This window comes from Panthera pardus, unplaced genomic scaffold (genome assembly GCF_024362965.1).
Source record: "Panthera pardus isolate Hobbes unplaced genomic scaffold, ASM2436296v1 HiC_scaffold_15, whole genome shotgun sequence".
Lineage (NCBI taxonomy): Eukaryota > Metazoa > Chordata > Mammalia > Carnivora > Felidae > Panthera > Panthera pardus.
The window spans coordinates 74282715-74297954 of NW_026526710.1; the positions used below are offsets into that span (position 1 = coordinate 74282715).

At 35.7% G+C, this 15240-nt stretch overlaps 1 protein-coding gene across 11 annotated transcripts in view; it reads right to left on the reverse strand.

The window, feature by feature from the left end:
• Nucleotides 1-15240, reverse strand: part of PIGN (phosphatidylinositol glycan anchor biosynthesis class N) — a 103136-nt gene that overhangs the window by 67169 nt on the left and 20727 nt on the right. For all 11 annotated transcript variants that reach the window (XM_053902786.1, XM_053902789.1, XM_053902795.1 and 8 more), the window contains 7 exons: nucleotides 13895-14016; nucleotides 13283-13381; nucleotides 11151-11257; nucleotides 6620-6744; nucleotides 5206-5336; nucleotides 4206-4322; nucleotides 1217-1257 (listed from right to left, as the gene is read on the reverse strand). In XM_053902786.1, coding sequence (XP_053758761.1) covers nucleotides 1217-1257; nucleotides 4206-4322; nucleotides 5206-5336; nucleotides 6620-6744; nucleotides 11151-11257; nucleotides 13283-13381; nucleotides 13895-14016 — 742 coding nt within the window. The remainder of the gene's footprint in view (nucleotides 1-1216; nucleotides 1258-4205; nucleotides 4323-5205; nucleotides 5337-6619; nucleotides 6745-11150; nucleotides 11258-13282; nucleotides 13382-13894; nucleotides 14017-15240) is intronic.

The window sequence follows — 15240 nt, forward strand, 5'->3', positions numbered from 1 at the left end:
GCTTCACAGTCCTCTTTTGTACTAATTATCACACTGTAATTTTACATGTATTTGTATAATAATTTGCTTAATATCTGTTCTCACCCCTAAACTGTAAGCTTCCCAGGGCAGGCATTTTGTCTACTTTTCCTCACCATTATATCCCTTACACATATCTAATGTTAATGTTTGCATAGTGTTTTACACCACTGTGGACACATAGCAATGTTGGTGAAAGAATGAATAAAGAAACTCTCATCTAATGTAGATTTGAAGTAGGAGTAGTCACAGGGCAATAGCTGAATCTAGATTTAAATCATAATCCAGTCTGGCTATATGTTTTATGATTTTCAAGTTATTCCCTATCCTTCTGATGGTGATTTTTGCGGCAAATTAATTCAACTGTTATTCTAATTTGATACGTTTCCATTTATTCGGGTAATATGCAGCCATCCCTCCTAATGTACTGACAGAGAACAGGCTTCTGCACCCACAGGCCTAAAAATGAGATTCTAGACCTTGGTTTATCCACCACGATAAGCAATGCCAGTTTGTAAGGTGACCTGGTGAGGGTAAAGTATTCCTGCCACCTTCGAGGTCATATACCAACAATGCCTTGCCTTCTACAAATAGTGAAGATGGCTGTTTGCAGAGCATATCTTCAACAATGAAAATTCCATGCTTCATATTTACACATAACGTTACCAGTCCAACTTGATTAGGTTGGCCATGCATTTCCCTGTAATCTAAAGTTTCTAGCTGAGTAATCTATGTTCTTATTATCTTTTTTTCCATTGCATTTGTAAGCACCCTGGGTAGAATTAAGGATAAAATATGTGTTAATAAAAAAGAAACGGTAACTCACATACTACAGGAAAAAAAAAACCCATAATAGGGTTTTATTAGGCCTGTGCTTAGAGCAACTAAGCCAGGCAACCATGACAAGAAATCACAGGAATTTAACAGCCATGCAGATTTCAATTTACATAATAATTCTTTAATTAGCCAATGTTATTTGGAGGGAATCTTCTTTCAGTTTTATGTGAAGCTTTTTCTATTTTGCCAAAAGAAAGATTAGTTGGGTTAAAATATTTGCACTAGAAGGATTTCTCTTGGTAATGGAAATGTTTTGAAAAATACTTTATTATTAATAGTCTTGTTCAGATTTTTTTTTTCAGCCTAAACTTCTTCTAGGAGAGAAAATTAAATGTGAAAGTGACTAAATTGAACTGAATACCTGATGGATATCTTGCCTCTTCCAGCTCTCTAATCTCCATTCTGAAACAAAACGAGACACAACAGCTGATGTTAGGATTTAAAAAAAAAATAATAGTTTCATTGTTAAGAGAGATCAATGTGTAATGTGAAACCAAAGTACTGGGAAAGTCTATTTTAAGTCAACTATGAACAAAAAAAGACACTTAAACAGGCACAACTGTATGATTTTAAAACCAGAATTTAAAAGAATAGCTTTAAAAGTAAATATTTGGTGTTTCCTGTGACGATTTATTAAACTTTCAAAGTGCTCATTTGCAGATCGTTGTTTCAAAGCATCAAAAGGGTAAGGAGGGGAAGATGGAAGTAAAAGGCACAATGACAACAGCTGTCAGCATGACTAGGACTAATGACAGTCCCGCTCCAGGGAGTAATTAAGGCAATTGATGTCTGTTAGACAACCTAAGCCCTTCTTTTTTGCTGTAATGGCAGTTGCTTGCAAAAATACTTAAAAATGTAGCTGTGATGTTCCTACTGTCCACGAATCCCAAATGTGAAAATCCTATAGTGAGTTACAATTAAAATTGCCTTCAGAGATAACCTCATTCCTCGATTTTTCCACATATAAATTCAGAAATTTCAATAACCAGTAATCAAAACAAATGATTATGAGAGAGCATGTCTTCATTTAATGACTTTAAGATATATTACAAAAAGGGTTCTAAGATATTTTTATGATGAAATTTCCTTTAATAAGCTAGCGAAGTTTAAAAATATGTTCCTGGTTCTACTAGTCAGCTACTAAAAATTCACCCTAATTACCTAATAAGGAAAAGATGCACATTCCCTTTCCCTCTAACTTATGACACCTAATATTCATAGAAGAAAAAATGTATTCCTCTGTAATGATTCCTGAAGTCAAGTTATTCTAAAATATTAATTCACTGAGAAATCAAGAGCCAAAGTTTTATATCCTCAGTACAAACATTCTATTGAACCCAGCTTCTATTAGACCCAATCTAATTCATTTACCACAGAGCATAGGAATATAAAATGCTGAAGCTGCTTTAGCAAACAGTGTGGCAGTCTGCAAAAAATTAAACACAGAGTTACATATGGCCCATTTATTCCATCACTAGGTACCTACCCGAGAGAAATGAAAACATGTCTACACAAAAACTGGTACACAAATGTTCATACATTTGTGTCATTGGCACTATCGACAGTCAAATGTGGAAACAACCCAAATGTCCATAAGATGATTGGATAAATAAAATATGGTCTAGACACACAACGGAATATCATTCAGCTGTAAAAAATAAACTATTTATACGTGCTACAACACAGATGAACCTTGAAAAAAATTATGCCAAGTGGAAGAAGCCAGACACAAAGACCCTACGGTGAGTAATTCCACTTACAGGAAATGTCCAGAATAAGCAGATCCAGAGAGAGAGAAAGTATAATGGTTGCCAGGTGATGGGGAGAGGGGGGGAAATAAGGTGTGACTGCTATTGGGGAAGGGGTTTCTTTGGAGGTGCTGACAGAACAGTTCGTAATTAGACAGTAGAGGTGATGATACAGTCTTGTGAGTATGCTAAAAAGAAAAAAAACCTGAAAGGTACACTTTTAAAACATGAATTAAAGTGGCAAGAGAATTTTATCTCAATACAAAAATCAATTCAAGAAAAGAGTCTAAGGAAATTTTATGATGCAAACCAAAGAGTTTCCTATGACAGAAATATATAAACATGGCTGTGAGTGTGAATCCCTGGAGAAGATTTTAAAAAGAAAATTTCCAGGCCTCACCCAGACTCATGGAATTAAAATATCTAGTGACAAAGTCTGGAAATTTGCTTTTTGTTTGTTTTTAAGTCTATTTATTTATTTTGAGAGAGACAGAGAGAGACACGTGGAGGGGCAGAGAGTGAGGGAGAGAAAGAGGATCCCAAGCAGGGTCCCCACCATCAGCACAGAGCCCGTGTAGGACTCGAACTGACGAACCGTAAGAACATGACCTGACACAGAAGCAACAATCAGACATTTGACCGACTGAGCCACCCAGGTGCCCCAACGGAAATTTATTTGTTTTTTAATCTGTATTTTTAACAAGTGCTTTGGATAAGTTTTATACAAATAATCTGGAGTGAGGCATTTGAAAGGAATTTGTTTTGTCCAATTAATAAAAAGTTTGGAACTCTAAAAAAAAAAAAAACCTTACCTCACAAAATAAGCAGAGCTCCAGGAAAAAGGAATTCATTTTCCTCATGGATTAGGAAGGAAGGGAGGCTTGGGTAACACAGAAAGCCTTCAAAAGTACTAGAGACAGGGCAAAATCAGTCCAGGTGTGAAATGTCAATTGTGACATATGTGTGATTTATCTGATTGATAGTCTTTGCAGGTTAAGGTATGACTCAGTAGTTTAATGTAAATCCCAGCAATAAAAATAGGCTTGTGGAAAAAAAGTAATAGTACAATTTACATTTGTAACTTCATAAGGCAGATAACTAAGACTATATATTTCAATCTGAATATTATAAACCAATAATGAGAACTATACAAAAATAACACATAAAAATAGTAATGATACAAATATCAAAATGAAAACTGTAACTTGAAAAGTGATTTTTTTAAGTTAAACTTTGGTTTTATTTTATTTTAATGTTTATTTATTTATTTTCAGAGAGATAGAACAGGGAAGGGGCAGAGACAGAGAGAGAGAGGGACAGAATCCCAAGCAGCCTCCGCACTGTCAGTGCGGAGCCCAACGAAGGGCTTAAACTCATGGACAGTGAGATCATGACCCGAGCCGAGAGCAAGAGTCAGACAATTAACTGAATGAGCCATCCAGGCGTCCCCCTAAACTTTGGTTTTATTTTAAAATGTTTTTTTTTTAATTTTTAAAAATTTTATTTAATATAATTTATTGTCAAATTGGCTTACGTATAACACCCAGTGCTTATCCTTTAAAATGTTGTATTTATGAAAACAATAAAGGTAAACGTTTATACCTTTCAAAAATGCATCATCAAACTTCTGAGCTGATACTTTTTGGGGATACTTGATTCCAGCTCCCCAAGTGACAAAAGGAGTTAAAGTCTCTGAAGGATGACCAGCCCCATGGGAACCTACAAATAAGACATCAAGAGTATTAAGACAGGGATATAAGAAATTATACCTAAATATTTATTTATTGTTTAATCGTTTTAAAGAATTGACCCGTATGTATTTCTACTTCTAGCCACCACACTCCCAAATGCGTGCAACTCTGCATAACAATTAGTTTTGAAATATTCCCAAAGCAAGTCAGAGCATCAATAGACAGGCAAAAACCAAACAAAAAGGTCTGTTGACTGGTTGAAAGAAGAACAAGAATATTAACAAGAAGACTTGGAGGAGATGCGACCAGCGTAGTGCCACATGGGACACGCAGTCGGTCAAGGCCAGGTCTGTTCTGGAGAGGACAGCAAAGTCTCTTGATGAGTTTCTTCCAGGCCACTCTGGCTGGTGTAACCAAAAGCCCTTTATAGAGTGGAACCAGCTCACTAGAATTCTGTACTGTGATGTGGGGACGCAAACTTCATCTTTGCCTTGTTTTGTTCTCTGTGCACACACTGTGTTTGCCTTGGGAATCTCACAGAAAGGACAAGGTCATCTAGGGTAGACTTCCAGGAGCCCCAGGATTCCTGGTTATACCACCTTACTCTTACATTATCATCACTTACAGTTAACGCTAGGTAGATAAATAATAGGATAGGCACTTTTTGTTTTCTTCTCCATACTTTTCTCTAATTTCTCATTTTAAATGAGAATATGTTCCTTTTATAGTTAGAAAAAAGATCCTTTATATAAGATCAGGTTTTTTACACTAACATGTTAAGCATGCAATTGCCTGTTAGACATTCTGCATATAAAAAGACATTTAATCCTCTTCCACATTACAAGATGTCTGCAAGCTACATTTACAACTACTTTAATCATAAAGTACGTGTCACTTAGAGACAGACTAACCCCAGTCTGTCATTCCATGGTCAGAGGTAAAGATAAATGCCGTTTTCCCATCATTTCCATAAAAGTGTTCAAGAATGGACACCATTTCTTTCATTCCCGCATCCACTAGTTTAATATTGTCCTTATATTCCCTGTTTAAGAAGAAACAGAAGAGCACATTAAAGTTACATTAATTTGGAAAAATAAAATTTCTTCAACATGAACCTAATAGGAATCATCTGAAGTTATTAACTCCTAAATACTTTTATATCTCATCCTTAATATTTTAAAATCAGAGATCTTTATATTGTTAAAGATAACAATCTCTCCTTTTAAAGAAGCATAAGAATCTGAAATCATTTTCAGAAATAGTTTAAAAGGAGAATACTCTCCAATATTGATTAGCAAATATATTTTAATGAATACTTTTTACATCTCAAATGCATTAATTATGATTTTCAAGTTCATGCGTCTCATAATGCACACTATATTGTTTTTGTCACATTAATAGGTATCACTGTTTCAAGTATAAAATGTTCTCATCCCTTAGAGTGTTTGTGACATAAAACATTAATATAACATTATAAGCAAATTATATTTAAGCTTCCATACAGTTGAATAGGTTGGTTTGGTATGAATTCTATCACTTGAAATAGTCCATCATGTTAAAGAAGGGGAGCATGAGGTATTTATTACTGGTAGCTAACCAATAGGCATTATTCACAGACTTAGCTAAACCAAATTCTAAATAAAGAACAAAAGTAAAACATCGATTCTTCCTCTTATGGTCTGCAAAACTGAGAAAAATATTTGCTATTCTATATAAGGAGTTCTACTGAAATAGAACCCCTGTATACAGGGGCGCCTGGGTGGGTCAGTGGACTAAGTATCTGACCTCAGCTCAGGTCATGATCTCACTGTTCGTGAGTTTGAGCCCCGCATCAGGCTCTCTGCTGACAGCTCTGAGCCTGGAGCCTGCTTCAGATTCTATGTCTCCTTCTCTCTCTGCTCCTCCCCCACTTGCACTCAGTCTCTCTGTCTCTCTCAAACATGATTAAATGTTAAAAAAAAATTTTAAAGGGGTGGCTGGATGGTTCAGTCAGTTAAGCATCCAACTTCAGCTCAGGTCATGAACTCATGGTCTGTGAGTTCAAGCCCTGTGTTGGGCTCTGTGCTGACAGCTCAGAGCTTTGAGCCTGCTTTGGATTCTGTGTCTCCTCTCTTTGCCCCTCCCCTGCTCATGTTCTGTCTCTGTCTCAAAAATAAATAAACATTAAAAAAAAATCTTAATATTCTTTTTTTCTCTGCCTTGATAAATGAAGAATATAGAATGTAAGTAATGTGATAATTACAAAAAATATATAATACTTTAAAAGTTCAAATAGAATACCCGAGTCTCTCAAAAACATGAAATTAAACACAGCATTAAAATTACCTTGATGATGGTCGGTGAGCATGTCCGTTTGTATCTATTCCTAATAAATGTAAGAAAAAAACTATTTTTTCTTCATTTAGTTTAGAAAACAAAGACTGGTTGTTTCTGGCAGCATGAAAGAATTCCTATAGGTAACAAATCAGTTAAAGAAATTTAGTCCATTTATTTTACGTAAAAAATAATTCTGATGAAAACCTTGAATTAAATGTATACGTAACTATAAAATTAAATTATTTTATTTTGTTTAAGTTTATCCTCAGAACCAACCAACACAAAGTCCTTATTGTCAGTTCAGACATCAACACTTGAATCATGAGTGAGCTGGGCTATAATTAGGCCAAAAAAGGGTTACAGAAAGGGGACCTTGATTTCATGAAGATCTCCGAAGCGCTGAATAAAATATACCAGGTTGAATTAATATGTTGACAAGAGCCAAAAATAAAACAGTACAAGTGGCGACAGCTTAGGAACATTTTATCATTTTTAAATGTTTTAGGAGCTGGACTACTTCTTGTCCTGTCTCATTGCTGCCCTCGTCCAACTGTTAGTGCTCACTTGAACGGTGTGAATAGCTTCTGAACAAGTTCCTTTTCCCCAAGACTAGAACCTGTTCTTCACGCTGTGTGATAGAAAAATGCCCACTTAATAAAATATGGGTCGAAAATTATTATATTGTTTCATAATTGCAAACTGGATTCACAAAGCCCTTCTAAGATAATGAATTAAACATCTACTTGCATACACATGAATATGTAAACAAGTTTCTGTGGGGAATACTTATAAACTGCTTTCAATAAGTCAACAGGCTCTGCCAAGATACGTAATTGTCGTTCACATAACTGTCTCTTAGTAGATGGTAACTTTAACGAGGAAAATGTCATTGCCCAACAAAAGTCTGAAGTATTTTTTGAAATAATCCTTCATTATTACAAATACCAAAAAATACAAATGGTGCCATTAGAGAAACCTGCTATTCAAGAATAGAAGTAAATAAAAAAAAAAACAACACCATAATATGTAACCTACTGCTATCCTCCTCAAAAGCATAAAACTGCCCCCTAGCTTTCATATACATTCTACTTAGCCCCTCAGAAGTTTTAAATTTAGATGGAAGTGGTGAGTTCTTCAAGAGAATGAAGTTAAATTCTAAAGATATCATTGAAAGCTGACAAAAACCAAAAAAACAAAACAACAACAACAACAACAAAAACTAGCAACTTTAGTTGAGGTACGTTTATAATTTGTTCCATGACTGGTAAAAAAAAAAAAAATATTCAGCCATGTAAGAAGTGCTATTCATTCACATATGGACACAAGATATGAGATGCTATGAAATTCTATTCTTGCGGAGCTCAACCTGTTAGATCCCTATTGGCTTTTTAAAAGTTGGTCTTTTGGACCTAAGAGGTTTTGAAATATACCCCTGGCTACTTTCCCCTTCATATCTAGTATACTCAGGACCATCAGCCCCCGCTTTTTCTCCTCCCCTTGCAAAGGCACTCATTCATTTCTGCACTCCACAAATATTTGTTATGCATCAAGGGAGACTGCTAGATGACTACCTCAACACGCATTCTCCCTTTCTGAGTAAAAACCTGTGATTTCGTGAAACATGGCAACGCGCCAACCTTAAAACCCAATTTCCCATCCTCTCTCACAGCTAGATGTGTCTTAGTGGTTGTGGCCAACAAGAGAGAAGTCAAATATTTCAGTCAAAAGACTATAAGGACCCTAAGGCTCTTTGAAATAAATATAATCAGGAAAGAAGTTCCTTTCCAATTCCTTGCACTGTTGACCTCAAACATTGAAGTAATGGCTGCAACTCCAGCATCTCTTGGATCATGAAAAAACTTGGAAGATAAAACGCATGCCCTGAGGATAGAGGAGAAATTCAAGACTGAGCCTTAATGACACCGTGGAGCCGTTATGGCAATCCTGGACTGCACCAATCCTGGGCTGCCTACTGCTGGCGTTAACTTTATGGAGATAAAAGTAAACTTTTAAGCCGTATTTCTTCCCTATTATACAGAACTGAACCTAATCTAAACTAATACTTGTATCTATGTACCAGACAATTCCTTGATAGGAATTTAGAGATAACAGTGGGAAAAGTCAGTGTCTCTGCCGATAAGATGAAAATAGGATGGAAGGGGGATCAACCGTGGTCTAGCATAAAGAAGTACTTACGATAGTGGTATTAAGGGAATATAGAAGAGAGTTATCTAAGTCTAACTGGAAGTGAGGTGCAGCAAAGGAAAGCCATGGAAGGCCTATATGAGGAGATGCTGTACAAAGTGAGTTTTGAAAAGCAAAGAGATTCAACATGTATGAACCTCAAGGGCATTATGCTAAGTGAAACAAGCCATTCACAAAGGACAAATCCGGTATGATTCCAGTTATATGAGGTAGCTAGATTAAACAAATACATAGAAACAGAGTGTAGAATGGTAGTTGCCAGAGGCTGGGAGAGAGAGGAAATGGGGAGTTGTTCAATGAGCACCGAGTTTTGGTTTTGCGAGATGAAAACGTTCTGGAGATTGGATACACAACAATGGGAATGTCCTCAACGCTACTGAACCTGTATACTTAAAAATGGTGAAGATGGCTAATTTTATGTTATATGTATTTTACCACAGTTAAAAAAAAAAGTGAGTAGACACTCGCATGGATTTGTTTTGCTTGGATTAAACATGAGTCTTTAGGCAGGTCCCAAGTCCAGATTCCCTCTCTAGCCTTATCTCAGACGTTGCTCCCAGTCAGTATTCCTGCCACACTCAACTCCTTCCTTCAGTTCCTCAAATCTATTATGCTGGCTCTTCCCTCAGGGCCCACGATTTATATAATGCTGTGGGCTTAAAATAGGCTTCCACACTGCAATCCAGCTCCATTTCTTTGTTTCCTACGCTTCTTCAGGGATCATCTGAAAACTCTCAGGAAAGCCTTCCCCTAACTGTCTGAATCACAATTTTCTAAAGATACATTCTTTAAATATATCATATTACTTCCCACTGCTGATGATTTCATGTTTACTGTTATTATTATACATATATACCATATTTTATAAAGTCATGGGCAAATCTTTTTTTCTAATCACTATCATATCGCCAACACTAGCAGTGTTGAAATAAAAGGAAGAAAGGCATAAAATCAGGCCAGCCACAAACTATACCTTCCCACCCACAAGGAATCAAATCCATGATTCCAGAGCATTTTTAGCACTTATGTATATGAAATTAGAAGCCAAGTGCCTTTCAGCATATGCTGATATAAGTAGATTCTCTTACAAAGCAATAATTAGAAAAATAATTTGCTAATTACTTTCTGAAAGAGATTTTATTTAACCTGAAAGTTTTCCCTGTTGACAAAAGCATATGTTAAAAGAAAACAGAAAATTTCAAGAAGATCCTGATAAAAGAAATAGGGTTTATCAAAGCATGCACTGAATACTTAATTCATGCTAAGTAAATACAAAGAGAAATGCCGGCATATACTGAGGAACACATTTACAAACTAACAAAAATGGCCACATTGCGAAGAAGTCCACAATGTCAGTCCGAAAGATAGTACCAGTAAAGCAAGAATCATTAAAGGTCAAGCAATGAATGCTTCTTACAACAGATAAATTATAAGTTGTAATTTGTAAATGAGAAACAATGGACAGGAAGAAAGGAGAGCCAATGTCCACAATTAAGATTTTCACACAATTTTTAAAAATGTAAATTCTATTGGGTAGCTGGTGAAACTATGATAATTGTCACTATCAAATAGTCCAAACAACTTTACTTCTTAGAGCAACTCATGGATAGTTTATTAGGACTGATTTGCTAATTTATGTTTGCTTACCTTTCTGGAAAGTACAATTTTTAAAAAATCATCTTATTATAAATATATCACATTTGAACAGCATTTTCAAAAGCATTTTTCATACATCTCACATGGTCCCTCTACTGTTGGAGACTATTGTATGGTCAAAGGAAGATCAAGATTTACCTAGGATTATTCAGCAAACTGGGAATGAAACACAGGTTCCCTGAATTTCCAATCTATGGCTCATTTTGCGGTCAGAAACATGGAATTTTAAAAAGTTATCTTTTCACATTATTAATTTATTTAAATTTTCATTAACTAGGGGTGGCTGGGTGACTCGGTTGAGCGTCTGACTTTAGCTTAGGTCACGATCTCACAGTTTGTGACTTCGAGCCCCGCGTCGGGCTCTGTGCTAACAGCTCAGAGCCTGGAGCCTGCTTGGATTCTGTCTCCCTCTCTCTCTGCCCCTTCCCTGCTCATGCTCTGTCCCTCAAATATAAATAAATGTTAAAAAGAAAAATTAAAAAAAAAATTTTCATTAACTGGTTATTACAGAATGTGCAGTTTCTTAGAATCCAGTCTTTATAAAATAGTATGCTACAAATACAGAACTTTCAAGTTCATGCAAGTACGAAAAAATTAAGATGCATTTACTAACAAATCAGTCTCTAGTACTTTGGGTACAACTATGTGTGCTGAAGAGTATCAACTCAATAGCACGCACCTTAACTTTATCAAAAACCCAAGTATCCAGTTTTGTTACATCATGGGCACCAAAATCTTCACTGTCAGCATCATAGGTATATGTAAAAACATGGTCTCCATAAGCACCTAAGGAGGAAATTTGGGGAAAAATATTTTCAACAATTTTTTAAGCCTTCATCAAATATGAAATAGTCATTTAAAGATTCCTGTGAGTAACCAGAATTTTTCACAAAGCATTGTGTATTATGACAGGGAAGAGAAAGATAGGAGGAATAATTAACATTTATTTTATGTGCCTCAGACCATGATTTGTACTTTAACACATGTTATTGTTTTTTGTTCTCACAATAACATTCTAATTTACAGATACACTACATGTAAGTTAATTAACATGGCCAAAGTCACAATGCTGATACACAACACCACAAAAATAAACACCAAAAATCTGACTCCCTGTACAGATTAACCTATTCAAAAAATTTGTGTGTCTTCAGATATACAATTTAGAATAGATGAAGTCATTTGGTTTACAACACTTCCTAAAGCAAGAAGAAAATTCAAACATTTCTTTTATTCATAGAATATGTGTATTTTTCTAAATATAAGAGAATAAGTATTGTCTATTGCTACGTTCTCTGAAGGAGTTAACATTAATCTTACACATTTGCAAGATTTTATTAAGAATCTAATCAACTTAGTGAATTTCTGAGATAGACTCATAGGTCACAAGGAAGAGATATAACAAAGGAATACTCTCTTATAATAGCAATTCAGTTCCAAAGATACTACCACTGCCCAGCTATTCCACTTCCCACATCCTAAGTAAAGATCTCAGTGGCTTTGTTGGTTACCATTACCATAAGAAATGGAACATTTCTATTAGATTGTTTTTGATTCAGGCGTTGTTCCTGTCCTATCAACTACAGCCGGAAGTAAGAAGGTAAACTTAGTGAGTCCTAGAAACTTAATCCATCCTCACCACTGCCAATCCCCCCAAAAGCTAAACTGCTTTCCAAAGAAGGAAGTATATATAAATGGCAAGCAGTCTGGGGTTTTTTGGCTTGCCCTACATAAGGATGTTCTATGAATATAATATGTACAATTCTGAATGTATATTTTGCTTTCAGGACATACAATAATACTCAACAATTCTAATTACTAAGATTACACTTATGGCTAAACATAAGGTTATAAAACCTTTTCATTAGGTGAAATGACCAATCATTCTATTCTCACTAAAAAACATTTAAAAGGGGTCCCTGGGTGGCTCAGACAGTTAGGCATCTGACTTCGGCTCAGGTCATGATCTCACAACTTGAGAGTTCGAGCCCCTCATCAGGCTCTGTGCTGACAGCTCAGAGCCTGGAGCCTGCTTCAGATTCTGTGTTTCCTCCTCTCTCTCTGTCCCTCCCCCACTCATGCCTTGTCCTTCTCTCTCTCTCTCTCTCTCTCTCTCTCAAGAATAAACATTAAAAAAATTAAAACTAAATAAAAAATACAAAGCATTTAATGACACAAAATTCAAATGGAATCCAATTGATTTTTAGAAAATAATATATAAATGAATTTTCTAATCAATGCACAAAAACAAACACAACAAATCCAAATGGCATAATCTTGAATATGTAATAGAAATTGTAAGTTATAGCATTTAAATCTTTCTGTGAATATCAACAAACTTCTTATAATTTATCAAAACAAAATGAACCAGACATCAACATCATTGTCATAATGAAGAATTACATGATAAGCACATTGCTAAATGTCTCACGAGAATTATCCAATTTAATCCTAAAAACAAACCTATGAGATATAGATTATTGTTATCACATTTTTAAAAGGGCAAATTGAAGGTCAGAGAAGTTATCTAACTTTCCCAAGATTATAAAGCTGTTAAATGTTAGAGCCATACAGCACTTCATTGAATCCAAAAACTAACAAGTATATGATGTGCCAATGTTTCAAGTACGACTAAAAGAAAGAATCAAATGGACATGTCCATCCATCGTAATACACATCCCTATGTCAGAGATGTTAAATGTTAAAAACAAGTAACGCAAAAATCAATAAAATACAGTAAGTAATATATAAAAATTACCATACTGATTTATTACCTATACCATGTGAGGGAATATAACCAATGACCCTTACCTTTGGCAAACATAGTCAAGATATCAGGGCTTCCCCAGCTCCATGTGTACTTGCTCTCATTAATAAGAGAATCAAATTCCACAGGATTTTCCTTCCACCCTTCAGGTCATTGAGAGAAGAAACCAATAGTGAAAACAGTAACATATACCTGGTGAAGTATTAGTATAACCCCTAACGTGGTATTCTTCAACGAATGACAATGAGGATTAATTGCAGAACAAATGCAAAACTGGTAAGCGATTTTGTTACATGTATTATACCATAAACTATTTTAAGCTTTTATTTTTAAGTAATCTCATATGCCATAATTTTCTTTGAAAGTTTACAATAGATAATTTCCTTCTTACTAAAATACAGAATTTCTTTTTAAGCTTTGGGCTCTAACATCTAGGAAAACCGTGGATCCATCCAATCAGATTGTTTCAGGAGCACAGGACGACCAAACCAAAGCTTAATTCTTGAATCAACACCAGTGTGTGTTTATGAGTAAGGCATGCTAAAATACTTGCCAAAAGTAGGACAAAACACACATCACTTTGTGTCATGATTCAGTGTTAAGCAATATTCATGCAACAAATTTTTCATATATAAAGTCATCCATACAGACAATACCTTTGGCAACTGCACTGACATCTTCATAAAACCCAGCAATCAGGGCCACATGACCTGGCCGAGACTCAGTTGGCACACGGGTATGAGATAAGCCCCAGCTGCCTTCGTGCATTATGATATTCCTAAAAGATATTATCGATCAATAGTTAACACAGACTATGATTAAGTCCTGTTAGAGCTTTAGAAAAATAAGATTATTCCAGAAGGAATCAAAATCAAAACGCGAGTCAAAATTTACGAAGGAAAGGAATCTTTATGGGGCACCTGGGTGGCTCAGTCGGTTAAGCGTCCGACTTCAGCTCAGGTCATGAGCTCACAGTTTGTGAGTTCTGATCCCGGCTGAACCCAGACCTAACCCTCTGACTAGCTGGATTCAGCACTGTAAGTAAGCCAGTGAGACAAAGAACCATCTTACCACGACACATGTGTATGAAGCCATAAAGTATTCAGATGGCTTGTTACCCAAGAAATAACTGACACATACAATATTCCATCAAAGTGAGATTTCATTAGGTGTGACATGTATGGTATTACGGTCATGCAGGAGAAAGTCCTTCTTAGGTGATACACGCTGAAGCGTTTGGTGGTAAGTATGAGATCTTGCTTTCAAATTAAGCAGGAAAAAATAATTAAAAATTTAAGCACGCGTGTGTGTAAATGTGAGGGTATATCGAGAAAGAAATGTAAATATGAAAATAATTAAAAACTGTTAAACCTACAATAAGGGCATACAGATGTTCATCATTATAATCCTTTCCATTTCTCTGTGCTGAAAAATTCTCAAAATAAAAAATTGAAGGTAGGAGAAATGGCTAGACTCCTAATTAGGAGTTAAATTACATTCCTAAATTTGAGATTAAAACAGGCATAAGTTTTCTTTTGCTAAAAGGTGGTGTCAATATTCTTTAAGTTAAAATATATATATATATACATATATATATATATATATATATATATATATACGTATATATATATTCTTTAAGTTGTATCCCAGAGAAAGCAAACCACCAGCAACACCATTGCAGGTGACGGACCAGCAGAGCAACCTGCTATACAAGACCGACTGCACTGGTAACGGTTTTCAAAATGAACGCCTGACCCCCAAAATAATAACTACTGGGACTGGTTTAGATACTCTTATTTTTTTCTTAATGTTTATTCATTTTTGAGAGAGAGACAAAGCACGAGCAGGAGAGGGGCAGAGAGAGGGGAGACACAGAATCTGAAGCAGGCTCCAGGCTCCGAGCTGTCAGCACAGAGCCTGACACGGGGCTCAAGCCCACAAACCCAGAGATCATGACCGGAGTGAAGCTGGACGCTTAACGGACTAAGCCACCCAGGCGGCC